This window comes from Myotis nattereri, assembly GCF_964212035.1.
Source record: "Myotis nattereri genome assembly, chromosome: 3".
NCBI lineage: Eukaryota > Metazoa > Chordata > Mammalia > Chiroptera > Vespertilionidae > Myotis > Myotis nattereri.
In genome coordinates, this window is record NC_138077.1 from 117,967,227 (window position 1) to 117,979,615 (window position 12,389).

Below are 12,389 nucleotides of genomic sequence, written 5' to 3' on the forward strand. Positions count from 1 at the left end.
TCTTTGCTGAATTCCCTCTCTTTTTCTTCACACTCCAGGTGCTCTTTAAAAATAGTTGCCCCATGCCCTGGCAGGTTTGGCTCAGTGGTTAGAGTGTTGATCCATGGACCGAAGGGTCACGGGTTCGATTCCTGGTCAAGGGCATGTACCTCGGTTGCAGGCAACCAATTGAGTCTCTTACATCGGTGTTTCTCTCCCCTTCCTCCCTCTCTTCCACTGTCTCTAAAAATCAATGGAAAAATACCCTTGAGTGAGGATTAAAAAAAAAAATAGTTGCCTCACTCATTGCTGGGAAACCTGTTGTTAGGAATGCTTTATTTTTCTTCAAGACTACTTCAGTCTGAATGGGCACTAGATCTTACCTGAGAAAACTTGATAGAATTGATGTTTGGAAAGATCCCTTAAAGCTCTTGTGACATGGGTTAAATTCAGGAATAAAGACAAACAACAAAGCTGCACTGGATTTCTAAAAACACCTGCATGCGCTCATCACATGCACATTCTTAGCTGGTGTCTAGCTAGACACTTGCACCTGTGACCACACTGCAGCTCCATTAAGTGTTAATCTGAGGTGTTTCTTCTGAAGAAAACAAAACACTTGGTAGACTTTAGACACATACACAGCAGTTTGTTCATGAGGTAAATTTAAAAAATAACATTTATTGATTTCAGAGAGGAAAGGAGAGGGAGAGAGAGAAACATCAATGATGAGAGAATCCTTGATCGGCTACCTCCTGCACACCCCACACTAGGGATTGAGCCCGAAACCGGGCATGTGCTGTGACCGAGAATCTAACCGTGACCTACTGGTTCATAGGTCTGTGTTCAACCACTGAGCTATGCCGGCCAGGCTTGAGGTAAATTTTGATTAAGTTTCTTCAATAAAATTGTGATCTTGTAGGTGATGAGTTGGATGGAAATAATTTGCAGGCTGGTGATCAATTTGATGGGCTCAGGGCAAGCTGCAAGTTGGTGTTTGGGAAAGGTTATAACAAGTTAAATGGCCTCATTTCTGGGAAGGATCAAGGAGGAAAAAGCACGTGGACATAAATAAAACATTGAATTTTGGTTCCAGTTGTAGCTCAAAGTTTATACTCCTCATTCATCACACTTTTCCTGAGTCCCCATCAGGTGCAAATTCCTAGGGGGGCAGAGAAGAGGGAGATGCTGCCAGTGCTTCCCGTGCTCTTGTCCTCCAGATGCTCCAGCCTGCTGCCCAGGACAGGCAGGTTCACCGGAACCCCCTGCACAAAGGGAGTGCAGGGGAACCCCTGTCGGCACAGTGCACAAGAGGTGGGCCGGAGACCGCTAGAGTCCTGCCTGCCACCACTCCCTGAGTGCTGGGTGCTGCTCGGGTTCTCACAGCAACGTTACGGCATTTGCTCTCTTAATTTGCAGTGAGAAACGGGCCATGCACTGGAAAGCAGGCCAGACTTCTCTTGCTTGCTCTTAATTCCACGGGTTGCCAATGCATGGTTTGTGTTCCTTAACTGCTTGTGTTCATCATTTGCAACTTGAGTCACAAGTAATTTGTGAAAGTACTGAAGTTAGTGAAATGGTTTAGTGCAGCCGTGGGCAAACTACGGCCCGCGGGCCGGATCCGGCCCGTTTGAAATGAATAAAACTAAAAAAAAACAACGACCGTACCCTTTTATGTAATGATGTTTACTTTGAATTTATATTAGTTCACACAAACACTCCATCCATGCTTTTGTTCCGGCCCTCCGGTCCAGTTTAAGAACCCATTGTGGCCCTCGAGTCAAAAAGTTCGCCCACCCCTGGTTTAGTGTGTGTGTGTGTGTGTGTGTGTGTGTGTGTGTGTGTGTGTAGGTATGTATGGGCTCTTGGGTAATCCTATAATCTGTTTTCTAATGGGCTTTCTTTAGTGGTTTGACAATGGGAAATCCCCTTGTCAAATTCATCCTCGTCTGCCACCATTGAATTTTCTCATCTCTCCTGTGCTCATTTCCTTTTTCCCTTTGTCAGGCCTGGGGAAATAGGCACCATGGCAACCTAGGAAGGGATGTTTATGGCCAAGGGTTGTTAGTTCCTTTTAGCCAGAGACCCTTTAGGAAGGGTAGTTCAGCACAGGTGGGTTTTCTGACCGGCAGGAGGGGAGCTCTGTGCCATGGGAGCCCCAGGGAGTCTCAGGCGGAGCAGGTTAGGATTTAGGGGATTTGGGCTGCCATGGGGGAGGGGAGCTTCCAGGGAGGCCTCAAGGAAGCAGGCCTGTGCTCTGGGTTGGATGTTGTCAGGGAGGTGGAGAGTTCTGTGATGGGTTATCTTAACTTTAACTGAGAAAGTAAGAGGAATGGAGTGAGGTTAATGTTGGGTTGGATAAGGTGGCAGCAGTCACTCAGGGGAGATGTGTCTGGTCCTTTGGTGTGGACGATGTTCATGTTTGTCTGTGTTGAGACGTGATTTCAGAGTCGTCAGTTTTGTCCCTTCATTTCTGAGTCACAGAGTGGCCTTCTCTGATGCTGTTCTGTGAAATGTATGTTCCACAAGAGCCTACCTGTGGGCACCAGGTTTTCCTGACTGGAGCCGGGCCAATGCCTGGCTGTCGGTGGCTGCATTTCCCTTTCCCAGGATCTAGAGGGCCCACGCACCCTACAATTAACGCACCTCCTTCGTGTTGATTCATAGGTATTGAGCACTTGCTGTGTACTGGGCACTGGGGAGGAAGGATCAGGTGCCTGCTGCCCCGACCCGCAGGACAACAACGGGGGAACGAAGAGACACCCTAGGAGAATGAGACAAACAAGGGACACGAAAGAATGGAGGCAAGACAAGTTCTGATCAAGCCTCAAACTTTATTCTCACAGCGGCAGGATATATACTGTTTTAGGGACGGGGGGTGGGGGGGGGTGGGTAAAGGGGTCTATGGGCAGTAACCTATTACTAGAGATTTATTAGGCTCCTGATGGCTGTACTTATCAGCGGAGATGTGTGATTTAACAGGCTCCGGATGGCTGTGTGTTTATCAGTGGAGATGTGTGATTTAGCAGCTGTGTGAGGGTAGTTTATCTTTAACTGCTGGCCAATTTGCAAGACACAGGCGGTTTCTGGTCATTAGGAGTTTCTGGAGGAACCAGAAACTTATAGTTCTTAAGATGGCTTTGTTTAAGCCAATATCTTTAATGGCTCCCAACAGCCTGCAATGTAGCTTCAGCCATCAAAGACTTGACTGGTGCCATGACAACCACTTCTCCTGCCTGACTTTTCAGAGCCTCACTTCGCTCACTTTGGGTCATAGCCAGCAGCTGATGCAGCCAGATCGGATTTCGTTAGCCTTCACTCTGCACTAACATCATCAGGTGATGTTTCTACATAGATAGGTTCAATGCCTGTGCTTTTTTAGTAACGGCTAAACCGAAGGTCAGCAGAACATGGCAGCGTAGTCCAGCATTCAGACGTGCCCAAGCAGTTCTTGTGTCCAAGCCATCCTCATGCCCAAGCCATCCTTGGCAAAGTCCTCACAAGTGAACTTTGGAATGTGCTTTGAGGGGCAGAGTTTGCTGTGAGTGGGCAGCGGGGTGGGGGGCAGGTCTACCCTGGAGAGGAACCCCAGTTTTCTAAGGGCAGTGCATTCAGACTGATGAGTTTTGAAGCCCGTCTTGTGGTGGACCACTGAGAACACCCTGCTCAGCAGAGCGGCTTCATCTCCAAACAGAAACCCTGGCTGCGTCTCTTTTCCTGGTGACAGAACGGCATCGAGGGACTGATCAGGTTGTGGGCTGTCCCAAACCAGGTTTCAAATAGAGTTGTGCTCATCCTTATTTTATGTGTGAAGCTGTTCTCCGTGGAGGGTGAGGCCGACTGCAGTCACCACGGAGCTCTGGGGTCCTGGAGCCCTGGTCTCTGAGTCCAGCTGCACTTGGCCAGCATCTTGTGCCAGCAGTGCTGCCCGCTTCTTTGCAAACCTGGGAGAAGCATTCATAAGGGCGAGCCCACAGGAGCTGGCATCCGAGCAGCACGGGCATAGTCAGGAACAGCTCTGCCCAGTGAGCCACAAATAGAACGTTAAATGTGCCAGTAGCCACACTAAAGAGGTACAAAGAGATAGGTGAGGTTAATTTCAATAAAATATTTTATGTAACCCAGCATATCTAAAGTACTCCTCTTTTAATGTAATATTTTACATTCTGTTTTTGTACTACGTCTTCAAAATATAATGAGCGTTTTACTGCAGTGTGTCTCATTTTGAACTGGCCACTTCAAGTGCTCGGCAGGCACACTGGCATTGGAGAACAGTTCTAGAAGTTCGAGGGGCACCGTTGTCGTCATTCTAGCTTTTAAGGCTCTTGGTTTCCTGGGACGAGCCTGGCTCTGTAGAGCCCACAGAGGTCAAGTCAAATGGAGTTGCCCCAGGGGGTCCCCTCAGCAGTCCCACTTCAAACTGAGGCCATCTGTACTTCAAGCATATGACCTGGGCCTTGTAAGTGGCCTTGGGTCCAGAAAGAGCACTATTCTTTCACCTAAGTTAACTGATTATTATGTTATTTTTTCTGATTAATATGAATTACTATCTTAAGATAGTAATCTCAGTATGAAATTCCTTTTTTCCACTTAGTTTTGGAGAAGTTATTTCACCTCTAAGCCTAATGTCCTCAGTGTGGGTATAATAATCTCACCTGTTAGGGCTGTTTTGGGGATTAAATGAGCTAGAATATTCCAAGTGCTTCGGACGGTCATTGACACATCAAGCACTTAGTAAATGCTAAGTTACTAGCAGTGTGCTATGGACTCTTAACTTTCGAGGTCCCTTGAGCCTCAGGAGCAAGGGCATTGGGATGTACGGAATGGCTTTGCTGCATTGAAACCACCAGTGAGTCACAGGTACATGGAGGTGGAGGCTCACTTTTCTCTATTTTTATATATGTGACATTTTCATAATAGGATTTTTCTTAAAATGGCTTGCCAGCTTTCATTCTGGAATTTGCTGAAAGAAGCTACAGTGATTTTCTGTGCCCCTGTGAAGTGCTGTACAGGTTTCCGGAGATAAGTGTGTGTGTGCTCTACTTGGGAAGTTCAGGAAAGCCTTGTGGAGTATGTACTCATTTAGCTGAATCTCTAAAACAGACTTTTTAATTAAATTTTTTTTTTATCAGCTTAAACATTTTTATCAGCTTTATTGAGATACTAGAGGCCCAGTGCACAAAAATTTGTGCACTCGGCGGGAAAGGGGGGTCCCTCAGCCTGGCCTGTACCCTCTCGCAGTCTGGGACCCCTTGGGAGATAACACCCTGCTGGTTTAGGCCTGCTCCCGGGTGGCAGAGGGCAGGCCCAATCCCTAGGTGCAGCCCCTGGTTGGGCTCAGAGCAGGGCCGACTGGGGAGTTGGGGTGCCGCCCCCTGTCATGCACAGAGCAGGGTGGATTGGGAGGTTGCGATGCCACCCTCAGTCACGCTCAGGGTAGGGCCGATTGGGGGGTTGGGGCACCGCTCCCTCTCACACTCAAGGCAGGGTCAATGGGGAGGTTGCGGCGCCACCCCCTGTCACACACAGAGCAGGGCCAATCGGGGTTGGGGCGCTGCCCCCTGTCACGCACAGAGCAGGGTCGATCAGGGGGTTGGGGCGCCGCCACTCTCACACTCAGGGCAGGGCCGATGGGGAGGTTATGGCTCTACCCCATCACACACAGAGCAGGGCCCGTTGGGGGCGGGGGGTTTGGGGCGCCGCACCCTGTCACACACAGAGCAACAGGGCGATCAGGGGGTTGGGGAGCTCCCCTGTATCAGGCACAGAGCAGGGCTGATCAGGAGTTTGGGGCGCCTTCCCCTGTCACAAACAGAACAGGGCGGATAGGGAGGTTGTGGCCCTGCCCCCTGTCACACACAGAGCTGCAGGGCGATCAGGGGGTTTGGGCGCTGCCCCCTGTCATGCTGATCCCAGTGCCGGGAGGCCTCTTGGCTCCGCTGATCCCAGTGCTGGGAGGCCTCCCAGCTCCACTGATCCCGGTGCTGGGAGGCATATTACCCTTTTACTATATAGGATAGAGGTCTGGTGCATGGGTGGGGCTGGCTGGTTTGCCCTGAAGGGTGTCCTGGATCAGGGTGGGGGTCCCCACTGCAGTGCCTGGCCAGCCTGGGTGAGGGGATGATGGCTGTTTGCAGCTGGTCACACACCCTTCAGGGTGGGGGTCCCCACTGGGGTGCCTGGCCAGCCTGGGTGAGGGGATGATGGCTGTTTGTAGCTGGTCACACACCCTTCAGGGTGGGGGTCCCCACTGGGGTGCCTGGCCAGTCTGGGTGAAGGATGGAGGGCTGAAGCTCCCCACTGCTCCTTTTTTTCTTTTTCTTTTTCTTTTCATTCTGGGCCAGCTTTAGCTCTGGCTCCAGCTCTGAGGCCTCGGCTGCTGAAAGAAGGTATCTGGTTTGCTTGTGTTCTATAATCGAAACAATGTATAACTCCAGCTCTGAGATCCCGGCTGGCTGAAAGCAGGTTTCTGGGGTTTTGTTTAGCTTCTATATTTGTTACAATGTTTCAAACTGCAAGCTCAGAGGCCGGCAAGGCAGGCGGGGAACATTGGTTTCCTCCGTCACTGAAGCAAGCAAGCCTCATGTTAGTTTCAAGCTGCCTGGCTGCCGGCCGCCATCTTGGCTGGCAGTTAATTTGCATATCACCCTGATTAGCCAATGGGAAGGGTAGTGGTCATATGCTAATTACCATGTTTCTCTTTTATTAGATAGGATAATTCACATATCATACAGTTTAAACATTTAAAGTGCATAATTCAGTGGCTTTTAGTCTATTCACAGTTGTAAAACCATCACCACAGTGAATTCTAGAACATTTTCATCAACTCAAAGAGAAACCCCTCTTATTAGCTGTCACTCCGTTTCCCCTTAGTGCCCCACCCCCCAGCCCTAGGCAATCATGAATTTACTTTCTGTTTTTGTAGATCTGCCTCTTTTGGGTATTTCATACAAATGGAATCATACACTATGCTTTTTTGTATCTTCTTTTATTTAGCATACTAGAGGCCCAGTGCATGAAATTTGTGCACTTGGGGTGGGGGGTGGGGAGAATGAGGTGATCCCTCTGCCTGGCCTGCGCCCTCTCGCAGTCTGGGAGTCCTCAGGGGACATCTTTAGTGCTGCTATGGAGATGGGAGAGGCTCCCACCACTGCCACTGTGTTTGCCAGCCGTGAGCCCAGCTTCTGGCTGAGTGGTGCTTCCCTGTGGGTGCGCACTGACCACCAGGGGGCAGCTCCTGCATTGAGCGTCTGCCCCCTGATGGTCAGTACACGTCATAGTGACCGGTCGTTCCGCCGTTTGGTCGATTTGCATATTAGCCTTTTATTATATAGGATGTTTTCAAGGTTTACTTATGGAGCATGTATCAATACTTCATTCTTTTTTTATTACCAAATATTTTATTGTATGGATACACATTTTATTTTCCATTCATCAGTTGATGGACATTTGGATTGTTTCCACTTTTTATAAATAATGCTGCTATGAATGTTCATGTATAAGTTTTTGTATATGAATATATGGATATATGTTGTTTTCATTGTCTCCTGTCTTATTCCCTTTTTCCTCCTTTGACTTAAATATTTTTTAGCATACCATTCTAATTTTTTTTTAGTTCTTATATATATTTTAGTGGTTGCTCTATTTGTTAAAAATTGAAAGAGTAAAAGACTACCAGGCAGGCAGTGGTGGGTGTGAGATGAGTGAGATGGAAAGGAGCATTCCATAAAGGGGGAACAGAATGTGCAAAGACAAGGGTTGATGAGGACCTGGTGGGAATAGATAACCGGGAGGAGCTGTGTCTGGCTGATAAATAATGCTGACTCTGGGAAGGCTTGGCCAATGACTGTTTTTGCCCAGAATTTGAGCCTTAAAGGTGTGTCTCAGTTATCTATTGTTATATAATAGGTTACTCTCAAACTTAGTGGCTTTATATAATCACCACCATTCATTTGCAAATTGAACAGAATGTGGTGGGGGTGGCTCATCTCTGTTGTAGCTTCAGCTGGTGTAATTTGGCCGAGGCAGGGATGTCTGGGCCTTTCTCCATGGGTGATCTTGGGCTTCCTCACAGGATTGCGGCTGGATTCTCAGAAGGAGCATTTTTCTGGGAGCTGCAAGGCTTCCTCAAAAATTGTACAGTGTCACTCAAAGCAAGTCAAAATGCCAGCCCAACTCAAAGAGGTAAACTCTACTTCTTTATGAGGGAAGGAATTAATGCAGTTTACAAGCTGTTACAGGAATGACAAAGGTGTAAGAAGAGTTTAATATTCATTATGGTAGTGACATCCAGAATTTAATTGTGGGTGGCAGTAATGCCAGGAACAACATTCAAGGTAACATCAATAGTGGCATCTTATTCAGACCATTTTAGGGTGGGATCATGACATATTTCCAGCTTAGGGTTCCTTGGTTCTATCTATTTCCCGAACCCAATTTTCCAGCTTTCTCATCCACTTTGGAGGTGAATGATATGCTTTCAATAATCCCATTTCTGCTTAATTTAACCAATTTTGTTGTTAGCATCTGAGAACCCTGACTTGACATCCTAGGCAAGAAGAGAATCATTAAGAACTGTATAGTAAAATTGATATTTTACCGAAGAGGAAATGCACATGGCTAGTAAACACCTGAAAAATATTCCAGCTCACTAACAATATAAAGAATCTTTATATCATCTACATGAATATAGTAATAACCAACTGTTACGCCAAGGTTCCGGGTTTGATCCCTGGTCAGGGCACATACAAGAATCAACCAATGAAGCATAAATAAGTGGAACAACAAACTGATCTCTCTCTTTCAAAAAAATAAAAATAAAACTACAACAACAAAAAGCTAGTAATAGTCAGATGCCTTTTTTTCTTGCCTATAAAGTTAGTGAGTAAATTAATGTAATCAGTGCTGCAGAGGGCATGGTAAATGGTTCTAGCCTCCCTGGGGACTTGGGGGCAATGTTTATCAAGAATCTTAAAGCCAATCATTCCTTTTTGGTCACTTCCAGAAATCTAGTCTAAGCAAATACTTAGTAATGTGGATATGAATTTATACCCAAGATGTTCATAGCAATGTTATACTTTAAGTAAACATTTGAAACTTAAATGTGACTCAGTTAAGGTGTGATGTAATAAGATATTATGAAGCCATTAAGAAAAGCTGTAAAGAACTAAAGATACAGGAAAACCTTTATAGAATAACATTGAGTGATAAATTAGCTAAAAGTTATTGATGTGACATAATCAACCTTGATCTAGTTAGGAAAGTAAGCCACTTTAGATATTTCGGACAAGGAATTTATTACAGGAAATGTTTCACAGGTGATGGGGTGTGGGTGGGGGGGGGGGGTGTTGAGGGGGGGGGCGGGTAGAGAAGCCAGTCATGTTGAGGCAACCCAGAGAGGAGCAAGGGCAGGAAGCCACCCTCCAGGCTGGAGAAGGCATGTCACCAGGACACTGAAGCTGGGCACAGTGGAAGCTAGAACCACAGAGGAGATGCAGCCACTATTGGAAAATTCCTCCCAAAGAGGAGAGACACATACCTTGGCTTAACCCTTCTTCCCACTCTCCAACTTTTGCCTACCAACCAGAAGTCACTTGGTAATGGAGTCAAGGGGAGGACCTGGATCTGACAGTAGTGAACTACCCTTGGACAGCATGATCTCAACTAGATAAAAAATTGTGCTTATGAAATGACGTTAAAAGTAATTTTTGCTGATGGGATTTTATATGACTTTTATTTTTCTGTATTTAGAACCCGAAAAATATTATTATTATTTTTTGTTTGTTTCATCAGTTTTATTGGTCATATACCCAGAATTCATTATATAAATCTTCCAAAATAACTAGATTTTACAAGAATAGTTTATAATTCAGCTCTGATTGCACAAATACGTGACACAGGAAACCATTTTTACAAATACATGTTTTCTTATAAGAATACTTCAATAAAGAAAATAAGTCTCTATACATCTTACAGTAAATTTTATGCAGTTTCCTCCCATTCAATCATTATTTTATGATTTCTATCACAGTATGTCCATTACACCCAATAAACCAAATCACAATTTGCTGCTGCTTCTCACTTTCAGCTATTACTGAGACTCACACTGTTGAGTTTTTAGGCTTCTCTTTCCAATCTTTCCTGATCTGAAAGAATTCACATACTTAGGTTAGAAGGGGTCATTTAAACAATACTCCTTCTAAATACAACTTGTATCAGGTTAATCACTGTGCCCGGTGAATGATCTTTTCATTTGCACTTGGCTACGGCAGCTAGTAGTTTTACCACCGCTGTATCAGGCAGAAGGGAAAATCCTTGCATGCCCACGTTTCTAAACTGCAAAAGCGAAACTCTAGAAACAAGAGTTAAATACAAATATTAAGAAAGCTAAAACATGTGCTATTGATTAGAGAACAGTTTTAAATTCAAGGTCTCTCCCAGGTTGAAGAAGACATAAAAGAAATAAAGTATAAGGATATGGCAGTAGTTTCATAAAATATTGAAAAACTGAAAAAGGTTAATCTCTTAGGTCAGTGGTGTATCATATCCAAGTGCCAGAAGATACAGACTCTGGCTAGCTGAATTCAGTATCTGACATTCACGTGAGGCTGTGGCTTTGATAGCTTAATCAATACTCATTTGCCCAAAGCAAGTAATCATTTAAGCCAGGGAACTTTACAGAATAACTGGCCATTTTCCTGAAGAGACAGCACCCACAAGAGGGAACATTTGGCATTGATTCCATTCCTTCACTGTTACTGAAAAGTGTGTCCACTTGGCAAAGCTCATCTTAGTTTTCAGGCAGCATGAAATAAAACCAAGAGAACAGCAGTATTCTACAGTCCTGTTCCTGAGTCCTCAGCTCCAATTATCCAATACTCTTACAAAGACTCTTCAATCGAGCCCTTGCCCAACAGATTTAACAGTACTTGGGGACAACATGTCCCGTTGCTCTTGACTTCTCTTTCTCACACCAGTGTCACACTTGCTACAGGTTTTTACCAAAATACTTCAGCAGGAATTGGAAATGAATTATTCTGCATTACTGAAAGTGTTCAATCACATTATAATGGGTCACATTTGCATAATAGCTAGGAGATGGTCAAATAATGTCTACTGGAGTGATTTTGCAAATTCAGCATAGTCAATGTACCCATCATTGTTCTTGTCATTGTCTCTTAAAACACCATCTGTTAAGTTAATCAGTTCCTCTTCGCTCATCGGTGGTTCCTGTTCATTCCCTCCCTCCTTATGGACATGAGTGATGGCTGTGGAGAGTTCTAGGCTGTCAAGCAAATTATTGCCGTCATAATCATGCATTTTGAAATAATGGAGCTGCAGTTCTTGTGGAGACATCTCTGCCTCGGGTTTGTTGATGACACCTTCTAGATGTTCCATGATATGCTCTTGGTCTTGCACTGTGTGCTTATCCAGCCCCATGCTGCCATGATGGGAAGAACTGGCCCCAGGCTGCTCGGCCCTGATGCCTGAGGCACAACAGGCCCAGAGCAGGCCGCACAGGAAGGGGGCTCTGAGCAGCTGTAGAGATCTCATGGTCGCTGGCACCCTCCTGGCCCTCAGCTGCCCAATTTTGCCAGACACGCAGCGACCCTGCGTGAGCCTCGCCAGCCCCAGTCCTCAGCACCTCTCTAGAACCCGAAAAATATTACTAAAATAAAAAATAGCAAGTGTGTGGGGGGAGATGCCAAATGAAAGTTTTACAAAGATAAATATATATCTAAGAATGAATATGAGCAGCCAAACAACCAGGTTGTTCTCATGAGGTTCCAGGCTTCAATAGGCTGCCTACCTAGGGCTGGGTGCGCTCTTGGCACTGGTCAGCAGAGTGCGCCCCAGCCCAGCACACCCAGGCCTCCTGCACTGCTGATGGTTGGCAATTTCCTGGGCACTGCAGGATGGGATCCCAGGGGCACCTGTTGCCCTACCTGCTCTCCCCAGTCCCCAGCCCCCACTCAGAGCTGCCCCTTCAGTTTTAGGCAAGCCTTTGCCAGGACCACCGAACTCAAGGGTCCTTACTTGTCCCTTTGGAGTGTTTGGCTTGTGTGCCCATGGAGCCTTGAGCCTCAGGGCATGGGTTCTGCTTGGCTGAAAGGAACTTGCACAGAGGAGCCAGTGGTCACCAGTTAGAGCGCTCAGCCTTAGCTATCATGTAAGAGCAAATGCTCTATAAAACCATCTTGGTTTTCCCTAAATAATCTCAAACTAATGAGTGCAAGGCTCCATCTTTGCAGTTTCTGCTGATCTTCAAGCCGCTCACCCGAAGTGCCTGATGCGGAGATCAGCTCTGGCAGTAACTCAAAAGAGCCAGGGTAGTTAGGGCTGCAGTACTGGGTGTCCGGAGGACATCTCTGTGCAGGTGAGATGTGTATTGTGACTGTGCTCTTTGCTCT

General features: G+C 46.2%; 1 protein-coding gene across 1 annotated transcript; it reads right to left on the minus strand.

The window, feature by feature from the left end:
* Nucleotides 1-11,091: 11,091 nt before the first annotated feature.
* LOC308517305 (multiple coagulation factor deficiency protein 2-like) lies at nucleotides 11,092-11,532 on the minus strand (the record flags this gene model as incomplete). The annotated part of the gene is made up of 1 exon (XM_081088415.1): nucleotides 11,092-11,532. The coding sequence occupies one exon, from the start codon at nucleotides 11,530-11,532 to the stop codon at nucleotides 11,092-11,094; it is 441 nt and encodes a 146-aa protein (XP_080944541.1).
* Nucleotides 11,533-12,389: the final 857 nt, after the last annotated feature.